The 19,627-nt window shown below is 50.7% G+C and overlaps 8 protein-coding genes across 8 annotated transcripts; 6 read left to right on the forward strand and 2 right to left on the reverse strand.

The window, feature by feature from the left end:
* The first annotated feature begins 13 nt into the window (after positions 1-13).
* Positions 14-2,414, forward strand: ASPBRDRAFT_37675 (MFS transporter). Its single transcript, XM_067623778.1, has 3 exons — positions 14-77; positions 223-443; positions 503-2,414. The coding sequence occupies exons 2-3, from the start codon at positions 284-286 to the stop codon at positions 2,185-2,187; spliced, it is 1,845 nt and encodes a 614-aa protein (XP_067482663.1). The 5' UTR covers positions 14-77; positions 223-283; the 3' UTR covers positions 2,188-2,414.
* Positions 2,415-3,360: 946 nt separating this feature from the next.
* On the forward strand, positions 3,361-5,170 carry pdiA (protein disulfide isomerase PDI1; the record flags this gene model as incomplete). The annotated part of the gene is made up of 4 exons (XM_067620387.1): positions 3,361-3,722; positions 3,824-4,202; positions 4,301-4,740; positions 4,804-5,170. 4 exons carry the CDS (start codon positions 3,361-3,363, stop codon positions 5,168-5,170), a joined length of 1,548 nt encoding a protein of 515 aa, XP_067482664.1.
* A 656-nt stretch (positions 5,171-5,826) lies between these two features.
* On the reverse strand, positions 5,827-7,086 carry ASPBRDRAFT_117924 (uracil-DNA glycosylase; the record flags this gene model as incomplete). The annotated part of the gene is made up of 3 exons (XM_067617131.1): positions 5,827-6,126; positions 6,191-6,650; positions 6,725-7,086. 3 exons carry the CDS (start codon positions 7,084-7,086, stop codon positions 5,827-5,829), a joined length of 1,122 nt encoding a protein of 373 aa, XP_067482665.1.
* A 500-nt stretch (positions 7,087-7,586) lies between these two features.
* ASPBRDRAFT_37679 (transcription factor domain-containing protein) lies at positions 7,587-10,548 on the forward strand. Its single transcript, XM_067623780.1, has 5 exons — positions 7,587-7,667; positions 7,742-7,990; positions 8,106-9,273; positions 9,395-10,343; positions 10,408-10,548. Exons 2-4 carry the CDS (start codon positions 7,904-7,906, stop codon positions 10,087-10,089), a joined length of 1,950 nt encoding a protein of 649 aa, XP_067482666.1. The 5' UTR covers positions 7,587-7,667; positions 7,742-7,903; the 3' UTR covers positions 10,090-10,343; positions 10,408-10,548.
* A 1,365-nt stretch (positions 10,549-11,913) lies between these two features.
* Positions 11,914-13,730, forward strand: ASPBRDRAFT_191656 (uncharacterized protein; the record flags this gene model as incomplete). Its single annotated transcript, XM_067620388.1, has 2 exons — positions 11,914-12,612; positions 12,672-13,730. The coding sequence occupies 2 exons, from the start codon at positions 11,914-11,916 to the stop codon at positions 13,728-13,730; spliced, it is 1,758 nt and encodes a 585-aa protein (XP_067482667.1).
* A 747-nt stretch (positions 13,731-14,477) lies between these two features.
* Positions 14,478-16,058, reverse strand: ASPBRDRAFT_116277 (actin family protein; the record flags this gene model as incomplete). Its single annotated transcript, XM_067616967.1, has 3 exons — positions 14,478-15,354; positions 15,426-15,924; positions 16,016-16,058. 3 exons carry the CDS (start codon positions 16,056-16,058, stop codon positions 14,478-14,480), a joined length of 1,419 nt encoding a protein of 472 aa, XP_067482668.1.
* A 428-nt stretch (positions 16,059-16,486) lies between these two features.
* ASPBRDRAFT_117556 (telomere length and silencing 1 family protein) lies at positions 16,487-17,680 on the forward strand (the record flags this gene model as incomplete). The annotated part of the gene is made up of 3 exons (XM_067617104.1): positions 16,487-16,869; positions 16,939-17,330; positions 17,430-17,680. 3 exons carry the CDS (start codon positions 16,487-16,489, stop codon positions 17,678-17,680), a joined length of 1,026 nt encoding a protein of 341 aa, XP_067482669.1.
* A 465-nt stretch (positions 17,681-18,145) lies between these two features.
* ASPBRDRAFT_191659 (MmgE/PrpD family protein) lies at positions 18,146-19,561 on the forward strand (the record flags this gene model as incomplete). The annotated part of the gene is made up of 2 exons (XM_067620389.1): positions 18,146-18,600; positions 18,664-19,561. 2 exons carry the CDS (start codon positions 18,146-18,148, stop codon positions 19,559-19,561), a joined length of 1,353 nt encoding a protein of 450 aa, XP_067482670.1.
* Between the last annotated feature and the right edge of the window lie 66 nt (positions 19,562-19,627).

Raw genomic sequence — 19,627 nt, forward strand, 5'->3', positions numbered from 1 at the left:
TGACGATCAATAGTACTACTATCATCCAGCCGACTCTTCTCCTGGAGTCTCGGTCTCACAGCAAAGCAAGTCTAGTTGTAAGTAGCATTATTCATTCATTTTTAGCTGTCATTCGGTGTATAGCATGCGTATAAATCTTATCTATTATACGACCAATGCCCCCGTGTGTAGCGCTTACTTGGTCTGGTGTATATGTTAACCAGCTTCGACAACATTCTACAGACAAGCGTGTTCGGTCTAGCTCTTCTTGAATACCCCTTCTTGGATATGTGATCGATTCATGATGCAGAATTGCACCAGTTCACCGGAAGACCAGGCCGCTTCCATCTGTCCTCCGCCTCCACAGTTCCCGGGAGATGACACCAGACCGACATCTAAGAAGGAGCTCGCTGGATGGTACAGCTATGGTTGGGCTGCTGAGGTTTTTACGGTGTGCGCTATGGGTATGCATCTCCTATAAAGGCCGAGAAATGAGAACCTTGCACTTTCTAAGCTGTTCTAGGATCGTTCCTCCCCATTACCCTGGAGCAAATGGCTCGAGAACGCGGTGTGCTTCTTTCGGATAAGACAACACCGTGCAGTGCTACTTGGAGCTCTCTAGAGCCGACCTCACCTTCAGGAACCTGGAACCCCATCTTTGATGCCACTGCATCTACGAAACCAGGCTCACCCAGAACAAGCCAATGCATTATCCATATTCTCGGCATTGAAATAAACACTGCAAGCTTCGCTATGTACACATTCTCAGTGAGTGTGTTCATACAGGCCATTCTGATAATATCAATGTCAGGTGCTGCGGATCATGGAAGCTACCGCAAGATGCTGTTGATCATCTTTGCACTTATCGGCTCCGTTTCTACGATGCTGTTTCTTGCAGTCGTTCCCAGGCTCTACCTTCTTGGTGGGCTGTTCGCCATTATAGCTAATACATGCTTTGGAGCTTCTTTTGTACTGCTGAATTCTTTTCTGCCTCTGCTGGTTCGCTATCATCCTGTATTGCTGGGACGACATGGCCGCGAGGGCTTACCCACCGAGACCAACCATTATTCGACTTCTACAGCTGGCGGCCCGGGTCAAACTGAAGAGACTGAAACAACATCACTGCTTCGGTCAGAACAAATCCGCAATGCGTCTTTCCTGGGTGACGATACTCAAGTGTTTTCCTCGAAAATATCTCAGGAATTGAAGCTTTCCACAAAGCTATCCTCAAACGGGATCGGCATTGGATACATAGGTGCAGTGATACTGCAAGCAACTTGCATCCTAGTTGTCGTCGAAACTCATCAGACAACATTCTCGTTGCGCCTAGTCCTCTTTCTGATTGGGCTCTGGTGGTTCATCTTCACCATACCTGCGGCAGTGTGGCTACGTGCCCGGCCCGGCCCGCCCCTTCCTTATGAGAAAGAGAGTGGGACATGGATTAGTTATATGGTATATGCTTGGAAATCCCTGGGGCGCACTGTAATGCGCACTCGACATCTGAGAGATATCTCGTTGTTTTTAGCAGCTTGGTTCCTCTTGAGTGATGGTATTGCGACGGTCAGCGGGACCGCCGTCCTGTTTGCAAAGACACAATTGGGGATGCAACCAGCCGCTCTGGGGCTGATCAATGTCATTGCGATGATTGCAGGAGTTCTTGGAGCTTTCTCTTGGAGTTTAGTGTCGCGAACATTTAATCTCCGGGCTTCACAAACCATAGTTGCTTGTATTATTCTATTCGAGCTTGTGCCGCTTTATGGTCTCTTAGGCTTTATTCCCGCAATTAAAAGCCTAGGGTACTTGGGACTTCAACAACCATGGGAGATGTACCCATTGGGCGTCATATATGGACTTGTCATGGGTGGACTTTCGTCATACTGTCGGAGTTTTTTTGGGGAGTTGATCCCTCCGGGATACGAGGCCGCATTCTATGCTTTGTATGCCATTACTGATAAGGGCTCCAGTGTTTTCGGCCCCGCCATTGTTGGTATCATCACAGATCGTTATGGGGAAATCCGACCCGCCTTCGTCTTCCTTGCTGTCCTGATCTTGCTCCCTTTACCGTTGATGCTCTTGGTCGATGTAGAGCGCGGAAAGAGGGATGCGCTTTCACTTTCGAAAGAACTTGAGGGCAGACCGAGACAGGAGGTGCCGGACTATGGAGCTGTCACCCGTTACCCATCTCATAGCGAGAACCTATTGGAGTAAAGGCGACGGTGGTTACGTAAAGGATGAATTATGATTCATGTTCTACTGCTCTGAGTAGTTGTGGCAATTACTGAGGGTGTGACTTTGTGTGGCCGAACAATGGCCCTGTTGGTTTTGCCCTAGATCTAGGGAACATGTACTATATATTCCGGTAGTGGTTAGGATCTATATACCAGATAGCATATACGCCGTGCCTGATGTTCACCAGTACCTGCACTAGATTAGTACCAGCACAATAGACACAGCTGTGTGGAGGACCAGTAGGGTAAGCAGGACCGCATGTAGATTTTGTGATTACAATGGCCAAAGGAGAGTAATTCGAGACCTTGTTCATGGAATGTGGCCAGCTGGAAGGTTTGCAGGAGCAGGCTGAAACCTTGAAGGGGTGAATGACTGGATACCATGTAGTCCAGTACAGTTGGCAATTAGTTGGGTAGTTACAGTAACTAACTAGCAACTAACCGGTTAACTAACTAACTGAACCGATTAGTTAACTAATAAGGGTTCCGATTTGGTCGAAGTAGGGGCGGAACCTCGGTACCATTAAGACAAAAGTGGGTAAGTAGCTCCCAGGGGAGGTAGACTACACTATGGTCTCACAATAATAATCATCATTGATAGTAATACCGGTGTCCCATGTACCTGAGTATCTATGCCTACCATCCCTACCGACTAACCGACTCACCTCCTAGACTTGAATTTAGGTACCTTTCCCAGTGAAGTATGTATAGATTACTTACCAGTCCCTTGGTATGAAGGCCCCTTGCTGTCCTGGGCGGGTCCGGTTGAGCCAGTCAGAATGCTCAGCAGGCCAGCTGACTGTAGAAAGAACAGACTGTCCTCATCGCCTCTCCATAGCTACTCGAGTAGTGGGTTAGCTAGTTAATCAAGGCGGATCAGCCTCTGATACTACTAACTACTTATTTATTTAAGAACTATTTGCCTTCCCATTCGCTCCGTCGCCCTTTGCTCTTTCGGTAGCTTCTGCTCTACGCCTCACCTGCCTTCCTCTCCCTCCCCCTCCTTTCCTCTTGACCGGGCGATCTATTCTTTATTTTCATTGACTTTCGAAGATCTTCGGAAGCCACTGGATATTTGGTAAAGGACACACATCCATTGCGATACCCTCTCCTATAGTCTTTTATTCCGCTGCTCCTCCTTCTTTATTACAACATGCGCTCCTTCGCGCCCTGGCTCGTCAGCCTTCTCGGAGCATCCGCGGTGGTTGCGGCTGCTGATACCGAGTCTGATGTTGTCTCGCTGGATCAGGACACTTTTGAGAGCTTCATGAACGAGCATGATCTAGTGCTTGCCGAATTCTTTGCTCCTTGGTGTGGTCACTGCAAGGCCCTCGCGCCAAAGTATGAGGAAGCAGCTACGGAGCTCAAGGCGAAGAATATCCCTCTGGTGAAGGTTGACTGTACCGCCGAGGAGGATCTCTGCCGGAGTCAGGGGGTTGAAGGCTACCCTACCCTCAAGATCTTCCGGGGTGTTGACTCGAGCAAGCCTTACCAGGGCGCTCGTCAAACAGAATCGTGAGTTCCCCTTGTAGTCCCCAGGGCGAAAGAATTGAGCATGCGTCAGTAAAAGCTATGATGTATAAGATGTGCCACTGACTCATTGGGCCCTTTCCCAGTATCGTTTCCTACATGATTAAGCAGTCACTTCCTGCTGTATCCTCTGTGAATGAGGAGAATTTGGAGGAAATCAAGACCATGGACAAGATTGTCGTAATCGGTTATATCTCGTCCGACGACCAGAAAACTTATCAAGCATTCGAGAAATATGCTGAGACTCAGCGGGATAACTACCTCTTTGCTGCAACGGACGATGCGGCCATTGCGAAATCGGAAGGTGTCGAACAGCCCTCCATCGTGCTCTACAAGGACTTCGATGAGAAGAAGGCTGTTTACGACGGACAAATCGAACAGGAGGCTATCCACAGCTGGGTGAAATCCGCTAGTACTCCTCTTGTGGGCGAGATCGGCCCTGAGACCTACTCTGGCTATATCGGGGTAAGTAGAATCTATACGTCAACGTGACATCCTTTTGCGTTTCGGCTTGACTTTCGATACCAATTTGCTGCTCGACTGGCTAACCACTCTTCATAAAGGCTGGAATCCCATTGGCCTATATCTTCGCCGAGACCAAGGAGGAACGCGAAAAGTACACCGAAGAATTCAAGCCTATTGCTCAGAAGCACAAGGGCGCTATCAACATTGCTACCATTGACGCTAAGATGTTTGGTGCCCACGCTGGAAACCTCAACCTCGACTCTCAGAAATTCCCGGCCTTCGCCATCCAGGATCCCGCAAAGAATGCCAAATATCCCTACGACCAGGCCAAGGAATTGAATGCCGACGAGGTTGAAAAGTTCATCCAGGATGTTCTGGATGAAAAGGTTGAGCCTAGCATTAAGTCGGAACCTATTCCTGAGTCTCAGGAGGGTCCCGTCACTGTTGTCGTGGCCCACTCCTACAAGGACCTCGTCATTGATAATGACAAGGATGTCTTGCTTGAATTCTACGCACCTTGGTGTGGACACTGCAAAGCGTATGTCTCTTGTTCTTTCTAACCTGACTATTAGTGAGAGCTCAAGCAACTAACGACACATAGACTTGCCCCGAAGTACGATGAGCTCGCAGCTCTCTATGCTGAGCACCCCGATTTGGCGGCTAAGGTTACCATCGCCAAGATTGATGCGACGGCCAACGACGTTCCGGACCCGATCACTGGATTCCCTACCCTCAGACTTTACCCGGCTGGTGCCAAGGACTCTCCCATTGAGTACTCTGGGTCGCGCACTGTCGAGGATCTTGCCAACTTTGTGAAGGAGAATGGCAAACACAACGTTGACGCCCTCAATGTCGCTTCTCAGGAAACCCAGGAGGGCGGTGACGTGACTGAGGCTGCTCCCTCCGCTACGGAGGCCGAGAGTCCGGCTGCCACAGAGGACGAGAAGGCAGAACATGACGAACTGTAAACGGTCTTCCGGTTATAATCCCGCTTAGTACTGTGCTGTATCAATCATTAATTATCTGCAATATCGGTTTCCCGCTTTTAATTTCTGTAATTCTTGACGACTCCGTTATTGCTTGGCTTTGTTAACTAAATTGACCGGGTTCTATATGGCCAGACAATGGGATGGACATTCACTTTGCTCCAGACATGTCCACCACATTCCATGGAATGATACCCACACCTTTTCGAAACTGGAGTCCACAATGATTCAAGAGTAGCACTCACATGTGAGAGCCTGGGCCCGATTCTTACTCAGTCCATAGTAACTTGTGGGTTGGCATTGCAATGCCTTGTAACAAACAGTATTTAATTCCTACACTGTGACCCAAAAACCAAAAGAATGGTAGGATGTACTAGGGTTGAAGGAGTATAGGAGTAATGAGTCTTCAGCATCTATGCCACACGCCAAACGTTAAACCACCGTTTCACATTCTCAAAGCAGGCGAAGGCAACGAATAATATCGTAATTTATGTGCCAGAAGCTGGCTCGATCCCGATCATGACTTCTCTCTATTAGCGTTCCCCTTCCCCCAGGGTATGAGGATGGAATTGGAGACCCACGGAGGGAAAGAAAGCTAAATTTCCATTGAATACTCAGTATTAGATATTAGCTAGCAACTACCTGGTTACTTCTGCTGCTGCTAGGGCCTCCAACGCATCGAGATCATCTTCAAACTCGTCAGCGGTCTCGGTAGACTTGGCAGGCTCTGTTGTCCTGGAAACCTCGTCCTCCACTAAACTGGCATCTGACACTTTAGCAGTGGAGGTTTTCGGGGCATCGGTGGGAGCAGGGCTTTGAATGGTGGCGAAAGGAGAGCTGGTTTTGCTCTTCGAAGTCAATGACCAGTCGATGACTTCGTCAGCACCATAACGTTCAGCAAGCCACTCATTACACTTCTTGAAGTGCTGATTCCCGAACTGCAGGATGGACCATACGTCAGGAACATATGGCCAAAACGAACGGGAATGAGGGTCTACTTACGAATCCTCTTGACGCACTTAGCGGGCTTGGGTGGACCGATTGCAGAACGTAATGCTTCGCTCTATTGATGCCTGTCACGCGCTTCCCTGCAGGTGTTCCCCATGCAAGGAAAACAACTCCACGCGTCCGTACTCGGGCCACCAAGTCTATGGCTTTCTGCGTAAACAATTCCCATCCCTTGTTTGAATGACTAGCGGCCTGGTGCGCGCGTACGGTCAAGCAGGTGTTGAGCATTAGTACGCCACGCTCAGCCCAGGGTATGAGAAGGCCACCCTTGTTTGCGGGTCTTTGGAAAGAAGGATAGTCATTACGGATTTCGTTGAAGATGTTGACGAGGGAAGGCGGGGCAGGAGTTGGAGGGCGGACGGAGAATGCAAGGCCATGGGCCTGGTTATGATTATGATAAGGATCTTGGCCGACTATGACCACCTTCACCTTGTGGAGAGGCGTATGACGGGACCTGGTATGCCTGATTAGCTGTCCCCATTGCTGCTATCAATGATAGCGTCAGAAGGGAAGACAATGGGGATTTACCATGAGTAGATATCTTCTTCGGGAGGGAAGATTTTAGCCCCCGATTGCTTCTCCTTCTGGAGGAAGCGCTTCAGTGCTAGAAATTCCGGCTTGACGACCTCCTCCTTAAGCTGTGCCAGCCAGCTCTCGTCGAGGGTGTTGATTTCAAGTTGAAGGAGCTCCTTTTGTTCCGGAGTCAATGAATCCACCCATTTCTGCTTATTGAAGCCCGATGAAGACGAAGTAGACTTTGAGTCATTGGGTTTGCTCTTGGGGACACCAAAGAATGAAGTGATGCTTCCATTGGCCTTGGGTTTCTTTGAATCGGCCTCTGGTGTCGTCAAATGATTAGCATCACGTTTCATGCCTGCTCTACCGGCCATGTTGCCGATAATCGCGTGTCGCCTTGCGTGGGTGATTGTGAGAAAGTATCTCTCTAGCAAACGGGGCCAGGGGAATTTGGTTAGGCAGAAGCAAAGCGATGAGGCAGACGATGAGGCAGCGAGGACAAGTTCAACAAAGGAACTTTAAAAAGATCCCAAGAGCTAGGCGAGGGTAGAGTAGAGAAAGAAAGAGAACGGATGAAGAAGCGAAAAAGCAGGGATAGCCCTCCACGAAGGTAATGGACTCACCTGGGTGACAGTATCCTTCGAATAGATCGAATCCTCAGGAGACAATGCATAGGATTGGATACTCCGGAAGCCCTTCCAGCTGCAGGGGAGCACTGGCCGGCAACGCGTCGCAGTTGCGCGAAACCACGCGTTAATTGGCGTCCATGACAGGTCCGTTTGGGAGGAGGAATTTCAATTCTCCGCCCGATAAGATTTGATGTCGTCACGGGATATTCTTATGTGGTACGCGCTGTCCAATACTTACTGAGTAGTCAAGAGCATAACTCATGACTAGTAGTTAATAAGTAATTCTTGGAGCTCTAGACCATTGCTTTCCTTGCCTATCAACCGAGGTACGTGCAAGTCAAATCAGGAATATTCTCATGGCCAGACACAAATTACTCAACTAGTTAACCTCCCTCGTTAGTTAAGCAATTAATTTAACGTTTCAACATGAACTAGTCGATTTACGCAAAACGCTGCTTGCCCAGAGACACAAGGTCGCCGGGAGAGTTAAAGAAACCACCTGGCATGGCGAGTCCTTGCTTTTGAGTCAGTTTCATAAGAAAAAACCAAATAGCACAAAGCCATGGAGCTTACCTGGCTTGCCGATACCCCTCAATCTAGACGGCGGACGCGGGCTTTGCGAGCATGTGCTACTTGCCAACGACGAAAGGTGTGTGTGCGTGTGTGCTTCTTTGTGTCTTTTCCCAGCTCTCTCTCTTATCTACTCCTTTTTTCCTGGTGGACTGGTAGCTAAACTCTGCCGAATTCATCTCATCAAATAAAAGAAACGCTGCCGCCATCTAGACACAGCGAACGGCATAAATCATAATCATCTCCTACAGACAGGCACAGGCAGACATGAGCCGCTTCAACGGCAACAACAGAGCACCCCTATCATGGGCGATCAACCGGTTGATACGACACTGGCGGGCAGCCTTAGCATTCCAAGCAGCGTGCCCTCAAGCACCTCCCGAACAGAACGGTTTGTTGGAGATCTGAATCCAGAAGCTGTGATCCGGGAGAAATTGGACTCTACCAACGCAAGCCATCTGCGGGATCGAATCGGGCTCTGGATCAGCTCCTCGGATGTTCACGGCCATAAAAAGCATGTACCTAATACTGAACATGAGTGGACCGGGCATCGACCCCAAAATGGGCCGGAGTTACAAACCGTCGCATCCGTGCTAAATCAACAATATCTATCTGGCATGGATGCCTGTGGCCATTTGCCCCAGTCCACCCGCCATCAACTGTTCTCGATCTATTTTAGCAAGGTCAACCATATATTGCCCCTTGTCGACCAGGCATCTTTCACCCAAGCGAACTCGGATGGCATCGCGTCTGTGTTTCTGGAAAGAGCGATTTGCCTTGTCGCTGCTAAAGATAGGGCGGCTGGTCCTCACCTGCGCTTCAGCAATGATGGGCCCCTCATTTCCTCTCGTTCATTCTGCTCTAAACTATATCAGAGCCTGGTTGTCGCTTTGAATGTCGGGCTGGAACCTGATAGACTTCGTCGTATCCGCATCTTGGCCCTTATGTCTCTACATTGCGAGGGTTACGAAGGTGCAGAGGCGGCGTCTATGCACCTCTGTCAGGCCATTCATCAAGCTCAAACGGTAGGCCTGCATTTAGACCGACCGCGTCGGACACCCGGCGATCCTCTATCTAATCTCTTCTGGTGCCTATGGGGCTTGGATAGGATGCATGCCTGTATCGGTGGTCGCCCAGTCATCCTCTCTGATTGCGATATTGGGCTTGAGAAACCCAAAATGCAAGATCTTTCTCCCAGATCCGCCTTCGATATCTGGTTTGCAATATCTGATCTATTGTCAACCGTGATTTCGCTTTATCGACCTTCATCGGATCATACAGTTGGATGGGAGGGTGAGTTCCCTGCATTTGAAGGCATCACAGGCGATAGATTGCGAGATGACCTGGACTTTGCTACACTAGGTATGTTTTCTTAGCATGTCTTCCATCAATCCATGTCTCGAAAGAGAAGGCACAGCATAACCGGGACGGAACAGGGATAGATCTGTTTTCCAGTAAGGATTGCTAATCACAAAAAGAAAAGGTCTCCTTGAGCTGTACTATCATGCAGTTGCCATACTGTCATGCAGATACAAAGTTACCCACCGGTCAGATGAGTCCAGGCCTTCGTATGTCCGCCAAGGGCTTGCTGCCATCCGAATTCACTCCATTGCTGCTACCGAATGCTCCCATGAGTTACCGCCGTTGCCCATTGTTCCATACGCATTAGCGCTTTCTATGGGTGTGTCATATCAACAATTTCGCTCAAGTAAGCTCATCACGCATCTTGATCGAGCCCGGACCAGTCTGGAAGCTTGCTGTACCCTGCTCGAAGAACTGGGCGAGTTCTGGTATTCTGCAGAAGCAACGGCGCGACTGGGCCGAAAGGCGTTGCACCAAATTGACGAGGTCGAGCTTGGGCATCACCAACACGGCCGAGCTGCCAGTCCTGCCACGCCCGCAACTCAGAACCCGAGGGCGTTTCTCTCCCCGCCTCCGGATTCGTCTTTCGATCCCGCCCAGGGCACACTGAGTAACATACGCAGTGGCGCGCCCTCGTCTGCGCTAGGGCAGGAACTTCCGCCCCGTCCATTGTGTTCGCAAGAGATTAGTGCCCCCGACCCTGATCATGACAGCTTTACGGACATTGACACGTTGTTTGGAGATTTCCTCGATCTCTCTCTACCCACCAATTTCTGGGACCCCCTGTTCATGACAGAACCACCTCCCGGGACCTAATTAGGGCGCCCCTTTAGGAGGCCCAGACCACGCTTAGGCTGAGCGCAGTCCTGGCTACAGCATCGTCGGGGGCCGGCATCAGGGCCTGCGCGCAAGTTCGCAAGATAGATAACAAGGATTGGCTCAAATTCGTGCCGATCTTTGCTCGCTACCAAGGCTGACAGGCTCATCACTTGGCCAGGCTTAATTTACTCCGTATGAAGCACCCGAGTAACTCGTCGCTGAATATAGTGAAGTAGCCGGCCCACATAGAGGTGAGCATCCAGCAACCTTATCAGATCATTCTTTGGCTAAGACTAGGGCCCGTGGTCAAGGTAGCCCGCAAGGCAGGCAGAGTACGTAGAAGCATGGCATGACGAGGAGTATCTAGACTAATTAGATAATTATGTGAGAGATTTGAACAGGAGAGGCCAGGGGAGTCTAGAAGTCGACCGGTCTTGACCGGTTCGTGTCGCGGCCAAGTGGAGTCGGCCGACATCAGATCGTCATCTCCCGACGATTCTCATTAAACGTCAGCCGCTGGAGGACCGCCATTGGTGTCCACCATCCGCATTGTCAATGGGATTCTGATTGTACTAATTACAAAGTAGCCTCAGCCCCGTTTCTCATGAATCCTGGCGCTTTTCGTGATTCGTACGGTCCGGAGGCCATGAGGCCTGTCTGCCGGCTGCTTGTAATTTTAAATTGTCGGCCTCCACTTCGAACCAACTCCCCTCTTCCACCCCCTTTCCAATTCTTCTATAACTTGCTGGGCGTTGAACCACTTGCCACCTCTTTCTTCTGCAGTCTTTTTTCCGTCTGTGCCTATCTAGTATAGGCTAGCTAGCTGTCTGGCTCCCCTCCTCCTCCGAACTGGAGAAAAGAAGAGAAAAATCCAACCTCAGCCCTAACTTAGATCGGCGGGGTCGATTGGGCGCAAATTCCCACTGATCGTTTGAAGTTTTGAACATTTCACTCCCTCGCCTCGCCTCGCCTATATTGCTATCTCTTTAGTTCCTGCGGCGGTCCCACCACTCCTTTGGCACATGTCACGCCTCCTATGTGCAATCTAATCAACATCTGAAGCTCTCTCGTTTCGAGTTCTTCGCTATTCATTATTTTATTTTCAATTCTCTTTGTTTCTGTCTTTAAAACGAACGATCAATCAATCAATCAATCAATCAGTCAATCAATCCTCATCCTTACCCCCGCCTTCCACTTTGTGTGTGCGCAGACGTGCGTGCGTGTACGTGTGCGTGTGCGTGTTTCCATTTATATACACCAACGTGTACACGGGGGCCTGCGGACTCCGGCGTATGTCTTCGCCACAATTGTTGTTACTATCGTTGCTTAGTTGTATGCTCTCTTTGCCCATCCCGATAAAACCTACCACTGCAAGGATGCTACTATGAGCAACCCCTTCATCACGTCTAAACATCCCGCTGAGGGTTCGGCCGCATGCAGCTTGATCGCGAGAGGGTAGCACCTTGTATAATGCTGTGGTTGCGCAGAGCGAGCAATATCACGACAATCTATCACTTACGAAATTGCATCAACTTACAGAAGACGAAGTGTGTGTGTGCATGTGTGTGCAACTAGATCAAGAGGCTACGGATACTGATCTCTAGTCTCCGCACCCATCTATGGCGTCTCCGGCGGAAGAGAGAGGAAGGTTGGCAGTTTCTGCCCATGCCCGACCAGGCCAGTTCTCAAGGCATCCAATCACCCAGCTGCAGGGACCCTTCGAGGAATCGATACAGGAAGCCATTGCCATCGGGAAAAGTAGATGGGTAGCCGACCTTGACGCTCAATCTAGGCGCAAGAATCTACTCGAAAGCCCCAAGTATGAACGGCTTTGCGGCCGGAAATGGCGCCAGAGAGTTGATGAAAGGCAAGCACTCGGTCGAGCTCCGGTCCCTTGGACTCCCTCAGCAACATTGCAAACTGACCACCTGTAGATATCACCCTTTATGGAAACTAATCGCCCAGATGTCCTTTGGAGTTTACCTTCTAGTTGAAAAGCTCGCCAAATCGGACGTGGAGGTCTTGAAAATCCTTCAGGTCCATGTAGACGAGATGGATGGATTTCTCAAGAGGACCTCGGAAGATTTCCTTATCATCCAGATTGACGTGCGCACGCGGAGTAAGTATCTCAGCCTGCCTCTCAAAAATCTAATGATTTTCGATGAGATGCTGGAGGAGCGCAGTTTCCGCGGTTCTATGATCGAATATAACGACAGGATTGAGCACGCCATCGATCGATTTGCAACTGCAATTGAGGATTCCCTCAAAGACATTCAGAAAGGCCGGGAGGCGGTTGGTGCATTGTGGACATACCTTCAACACTCAACCGAGAAGCATAGCCCATTGCCTGTTCGACTGCTGGCAGTCTACCACGCTATGCTTGCGAACGCGGAGGGTTGGAACATAGCACTTTCAAATCTTCGTCGGAAAGGCGTCGCCTTGCAATCGGCTCTTCTGCAGCTTGGCCTGGCTACAACGGAATTACAGCGACGTGTGGGAGTAGCAAGTCGGAAAGCTGTTGTAAGTTATTGAGGGTCCACCAACCACATAGTTGCGTGCCAGAGCTGAGACTTCGACAGGTGTCCTACATGCAAAGTTCTAATGGATTGTCTCGAAAGAAATCTCTACGGCAACGTTTCATGGAGAGAGGCTCATTCGTTAGTGCACCGGCCTCGACTCCGAACAAACCTCTTCCCCGTGCCCCAGACCGTCCGGCAACAGCGACCTTCTCCCGGTCGACTGACCGTAATAGGCTCACGCAGAAGAGTGTACCAAATCTCAGGGCGACCAGAGAAAATGACGAGCGTAATGCGCACATGAAGCTACGAGACCGAGCCAAGTCTGTCACCGGTACTGCTGACGGCTTCGATTCGGAAGGTTTTGTGCTTAAGCTTCGTCGTCTCTCCAGGTCTAAACTCAGGACAAGGGAACTCACTAGCGAAAATAATGAACCCCCACCAGTGCGCCCTTCCACGGCGCCATCCAGGGCATCGAAAGCTCGAAGTATATATCTAGAGCCACTAAAGACTCTGCACAAAAGCAAAAGGGAAGCAAGTCAGAAAGCCCATACTTCACAGGCGCCAGCTCAAACGGAACGTCCGGCTATTCCTCCACCTTCAGCAAAACGAGAAACGATGAAAGACCAATTGCTGCAGTATTTTAAATCCGACAAAGTGGCCGACGCTTGGGAACATGAAACGCAGAAAGTGAAAGCCAATGCCGGGGGTTCCTCCCAGGTCAGGAAAACTGGCCCTTGGAGCGAGTTTTGTGCAGAGTCGTCCATCAATGATGATGGCTGTCTACAAATAAAGTCTGATATGGTCGGATCGGATTTGAACAACGACATGGCCTGGCTCCACGAGGATGCTGGCGCAATGAATACTTATTCGTTAAAGCCAAAGAGGGATGTTGGACCCAGAATCCATGTCATTTCGGTCCAGTTCAACCTTGCACAGGATGAGAACAAAGTCGAAAACCAAGACACTGAGGCGGAGCTCGAAGCCACAGCAGGGGATACACAGTCGGTGATAACCGCTCTTCCTTCCATACCAGCTGCGCCGGCGAATACGGAAGAGTTTCATCCTCATCCGCTTTATCCTGGACACATTTCCGCTGAACATGCCAAGGTCTTCACCTAATAAGGGCCTTTGGCCAGATATCTTCATGCGGCTTCAAGCCTATCAGGCATCCCATCGGAAAATCCAAGCTCAGCGTCAACTGGGCCCAAGGATGGCCACGCACTGTAATTCTGGCAACTGATCCGCTCGCAAAATAGAACAAGGCAAGCCTTAAGTCCTTGTGCCTTTCGGGTCTGGGGCCGATTGTAATACTCCTGAGAAAAGCGGATATCCTCCTCTCTCCTTACGGCAAGTCCTAATTTCGACCTTTTGAGTTACGCGGCCAGAACGCAAAGGCAGTGCATACCGATTCGACGCCAAGAAAGACTAGAGCAAGTATTTATCTATCCTCCGTTGTATATAGGCCTACATATGTTCGTGTTTACACTGTGATTAGGTGTCAGCCCCATGTCAGAACCTTGAGTATCTCCTCAGCAGCTTTTCGGCCATAACTCTCTGGTCGACTGGCTTACGCGAGCAAGTCGCACGTGGCAGTACCTTCAGTAGAAACTACTAAAAGATATGAAGAAGAGGCATTTATGTCTCGAGATTCCCACCGGAATTAAATCGTATTAACGGGTGCCTTGCTTCTCCTCTGCTGTAGTCATGAATAGCACACGAAGATGTCCAGAAAAGGCCAGAGGTGGGGGGGAAAGAAAACAGAAGAGAAACCTTTGAATTTTCAGAGAGAAGGCAGACGGGAGGAGGGGTAGGTGTAAAAGAAGTATGAAAGACGAAAAAAAAAAAAAAAACCACAAATTCAACCCTTTACTTGCAGCGCTTCTCGACGATATTCGGCCCATGTTCATCGAACTCCTTCTTAGAGATCCACATCTGATGGAAGGTACCCAAACTGGCGAGAATACTTCCACCAATCCAGGAGCCAAACTTCCGCTCCGCAGTGTTTCCTGGAGCCGATATACGTACGCGTGGACCTGGGAACATCTGCATGAGCTCCTGGTTCAAACGGTCGGTAAAACCATAGAGTAAGCTGGAGGCACCCGTGACGACGACGTTAGCCAACAAGTGCGGGCGGATGTCGACGTCGACACCGTTCAGCGCATTCTTGATGAGCTCTGGCACCGTTTGTGCCGGCGTCGGTGCGGGGAATGCCGATTCGGGGTCCGGGATTGCAGCTTTGGCGTCGAATAGGGATTCAACGACCTTGTAGCGATCGACTCCGAATACCTGGTTATATCCATCCGGGAATTCGAAAGGCCGACCGGGGCTACTCTTGGCGACTTCTTCGTTCGACACGCCGTTGGGGCCCGTGGCGGAGAGCTTGCTGGGGCCAGGCCAGACCTGGACGACACATTCCTTGAACTCGGACAGTGTTCGCTCCTCGAGTAGAATTCTGTAAGATGCGTCAGGAGCTCTGTCGGGAGGGAAAGTCTTGTATTTGGCTTGCGGGGGTTGGCCGGCGTCGACTGCTGTCTTGGAAGAGATCAGGTAATGAGGAGTGATCGTTATCGGCTGCGGGGCGTTCGACTTGAAGAGAGCGCGGATCTGAGATGAGATATAATCGCCGCCGAGAGGGGAGTGCTGCACGCCTCGCTTCAGTATCATGCCGTCGTGGACCGGGGTTACGGAGATGTTAGAAGCGCCAATGTCAATCACAAGAGCGGATGCCTTGCCGGCCGCGAAGCTTTGGGCGAGAAAGTATGTTAGCGAGATGTACAAGGACTCAGTCCACCGAACTGGCGGGTCAATACTCACGCTGAAAGAACTCCATTTCTGGCCAGATAGAAGGCCGGAGTTCCCCACTTCTCCATGGCAAGCTCGATGGTTTTCTCACGCGATTTCGTGGGATTCCAGCCAGGCTCCGACATGAGCAGCGGGCTATCAGCAAGCAGCTTCTCCTCAGTTTCTACCCCTTCCATTTCTGTAGATAGCTCGCCCTCCGGCACGTCGTTCAATCCATTCTGCAGGGGATTTCCGGGCTTTGGGCCCGTGAGGCGCGAAGTAAAGGCGTACTCCCATACTTTCTCTGCCATGTCCCAGTCCTCCACGATTCCATCGCGACTCATTGGGTTGTGAATTGACAGACCGGGCCGGGGTGTAACAAAGATATCATCACCGAAGACCAACTTCGACTGGCCATCTGAAGAATATTTCCCGTAGTATGTCGGGATCAGCGATTTGGGTGTGTCTTCTCCTGCAAAGCCAGCTCGTGTCGTCGAGAAACCGGGGTCGAGCACGATCGCCGACACCTCATCTAGACGTTAAATGGTTAGAAGTGCTAATAAGGAAGTGTCGCGCAAGGCAGATGTGTGTCTCAGCTGCGCGCAGCAGAGGAATTGACATACCTCCGCCATATTCAGCCGTCGAGGGTGGGATGGAGGGATTCATGGTCGGTGTAGACGAGCAAGGTAAAGGTTTTAGGATGATTAACTGCCCGAATTAAACCAGCGATCCCGATGTAAAGAGAAAAGTTTAGTCGGGATCAAGGACCAGCAATTTGAAGCTTATAGCCAACGGTTGCAGCGGGGCAGTTGGCAGAGGTAGAGAAAGGCCACTAAAGCAGATGATTGATTGATAGTGAAGGAGGCACGGACAAACTACTAGTTGGTTCACTGAAGATGGCCGTTGAATGAATAATCGCGGCGCGGCGGGAAGAGCGCGCCGGACTCTAAATATCTACTACGTACTACCATCGCCTCCGTCTTATCTGCTTGCTCTGGTTTTCCCAGACCACTGCACACTTCTACTGCTGATAACTCTTTTCCATATAGTTTTACTCTCTCAGTGCTCAGTGGGAAGTTCGTCCTTGAGACTTCATGGAGCCGGAAGTTGACCCAGCCTCCCTCTTTCGGCCGGGGAAGAGGCGGAAGTTCCAGCGACGCCGGCCAGAAGACAACGACGAGGAATCCCCATCCGCAACCGAAGAGTTTACTCGTGTTTCAGAGTCATCTACGCCTCCGTCCTGGCAGGAGGCGCCGGGTTCTGTTCCCACAGCAGAGATTCTTCGTTCGCGACGGCTTCAGCGAGCTCGAAAGGGTGGCATCGAATTCTCCGCCACCTCGCGGCCACCGGCCGGTAAGAATAGTCGCACTGCCGTTTCGACCGTGGCGGAGGAGGACCATGAAAATGAAAGATTGCGGGCAATGTGTGATCGATTTACGGCCCATACTGGCCAGACGGTAGACGTTGACAAGCATATGTACGGCTCCCCGTCTCTGTTTCTGTGATTCGCATGCGCTCTAGCTGCAATGGCGACTAACAAGATAAGGATGGATTTTATAGAGTCTGAAATGGCTAAGCGATACCGGCGCGATATGCCGACCGAAGTTGCGATGCATGATACACCTTCGGCGACTGAACCGAAGGCTGCTGCTCTGTCCTCTAGTGACCTTCCACAGCGCGAACCGGCTTCTCTGGGGAAATTGCACGAAATCGATCTGGGTCACGAGACTACGTTGCAGAATATTGCCCGCACCGAGGCAGCGACAAAAAGACTCGCAGGTGATGACGATCAAACTCCTCCTACCGAGCAGCAGGACACCGCCTCTAAGATGGCCCCTGCGAATGGGGACCAGAAAACATGGCGCAATCGGAAACGACGAACGAGTGAAGACATCGAACGAGATCGACTGGTGGAGGAAGTATTGCGAGAAAGTAAATGTGAGTCTTCCTTATGATTCTTGATATTGTCCGCGGGTTACATCCTTCTTTGATTATTTTTCCCGAATGCTTTGCGCTGACACACATGTCGCAATATAGTGGATGTCTACGAGGGACCGGAAGAAGAAGGTGACGAAGCGGTGGGCGAGGATGGGCAAGCGGCCGATGATAGAGTGGCAGAGCAATTCAGGAGGGACTTTCTCGATGCCATTCAATCTCGGCGCCGTGTTGCGCGAGCAAGGAATACGAAGACATCCAAGCCTGAAGCTCCGCGCGGGCCCAAATTGGGAGGTAGTAGAAGTGCCAGAGCTGCGATGCGGGAGATGCAAGAGAAGTCTGCCCGAAAATGAGTTACTGAACGCGAGGGTGTTTGTATATATAGAATCGCCCGGAGAATACCTTCTTCGTGGTTGGGGGGCGCGGAGGGAGGGGGTCTGAAAGACTGAGACGAAGGCAATTGACCTTTTTTCTTTTTTTTTTCTTTTCTTGTTTTTCGTTTGTCCTAATACTATGGATCAGATTTAAAAACTCAAGGTCTGATTGGGGGGCAAGTAGATTCGGAACAAGAGCGACAACATTTCAGTACTATTAGTATTAATATCTCATGGGGCGTCAGTTTGGATAGATGTATATTCTACTACACCGAGAGGAAACGCGGCATCGGTGGAAAATACCAGAACTGGAAAACATCTCCCCTTGTCCCCTCCCCTCTTTTCCCTCCACTATTTTCTCTTTTCCCTGGCTTTTTATTATCACTTCATTTTTTTTTTCTTTGCAAAGTCATTCCCCCAAGTTTGCAACCTGTAATGGAAACAATGGTCACACAGAAAGCAGCTCAGTGGGCAGCGTCCCTCTCATATTCTTCACTACCTCCGGACGCCCTCCAAGCGGCCATCCGGAGTTTCTACAACTGGATCGGCTGCACTGTCGGGGGCAGCAATCACCCCGCTGCTTCCATTGCCCGGAACTCCTTGTCCCGTTTCTTCGGGTCTCCAACTTCGACATTGCTAGGCACTAATGGCCTCCAAGCTGATGCGCAGCATGCTGCGTTGATCAACGGAATTGCATCGCACGTCCACGACTATGATGACACACACTTGGAAACCATTATACACCCTACGGGGCCTGTTGCAGCAGCCCTTCTAAGTTTTGCGCAATCGCTAGATCGACCTGTCTCGGGGCAAGAATTCCTTACGGCTCTCGCCGCCGGGATAGAGTTAGAATGCAAGGCTGGTTTGGCTGTCTGGCCGAGCCACTATGATGTGGGCTGGTAGGTTTGCTAGGCTTCTCGCCCCCAAACAGCCCCATATGATGGACTGACACTGTTCTTTAGGCACATCACTAGTACTACTGGTTCTATTGGGGCAGCAGTGGCGGTGTCACGCCTCCTTGGCCTGAGTCCGGAGAAGACGGCTCATGCCATCGGTATCGCCGCTACCCAGGTGACTGGGCTTCGCGAAATGTTTGGCTCGCACACCAAGTCCTTTCACCCTGGGCGCGCAGCCCAGAATGGCCTTCTAGCGGCTATTCTTGCTGCAGATGGATATACCAGTTCTTTGCAGGCTCTGGAGGCCAAGCGGGGCTGGGTGAGAGTCGTTAGTAATGATGACAAGCTAACACAGGAAATTGACAGCCTGGAATCCAATGGGAAGTGGGAACTTGCGAAGAACGCCTTTAAGCCATTCCCGTGTGGTATTGTCATACACCCGGTCATCGATGGCTGTGTTTGGCTACATGGTGAGTTGCAACGGCGGGGCCTCGGACTACAAGATATCAAGACTGTTCATGTCACCGTTCACCCATTGGTCCTGGAGCTAACGGGGAAAACAAAACCTAAAAATGGACTGGAAGCCAAGTTCAGCGTTTATCACGGCGGTGCGATTGGCTTGATCTATGGAAAGGCAACGCCGGCGGAGTATGAAGACGCCGTCGTCACAAATGCGGAAACGATCGAGGTGCGAGACAAGTTCGTGGCAACAGCGGCAGAGGATATCCGAGCGGATGAATGCCGGATTTTGGTCGAATTTGAAGCCCCGGCGGTCAAGATAGAGAAGCATGTGCACCATGCGGTCGGCAGTATTGACGCTCCCATGACGGACAGCCAACTCACGGAGAAGTTTATTGGCCAGTGTACCCCGGTTCTTGGCCCAGAGCAAGCGAAGATAATCAGCGATTGGTGCTGGAGCTTGGAGACAAAGGATGACATCCGGCAGATCGGACAGTTTCTATAGGCCATCGAAGCCGCATCTGGGGATGGCGGAGAATGATCCTCCGTAGAGAAATGCGGGGGAAGACGG

Source organism: Aspergillus brasiliensis (genome assembly GCF_001889945.1).
Source record: "Aspergillus brasiliensis CBS 101740 unplaced genomic scaffold ASPBRscaffold_2, whole genome shotgun sequence".
NCBI lineage: Eukaryota > Fungi > Ascomycota > Eurotiomycetes > Eurotiales > Aspergillaceae > Aspergillus > Aspergillus brasiliensis.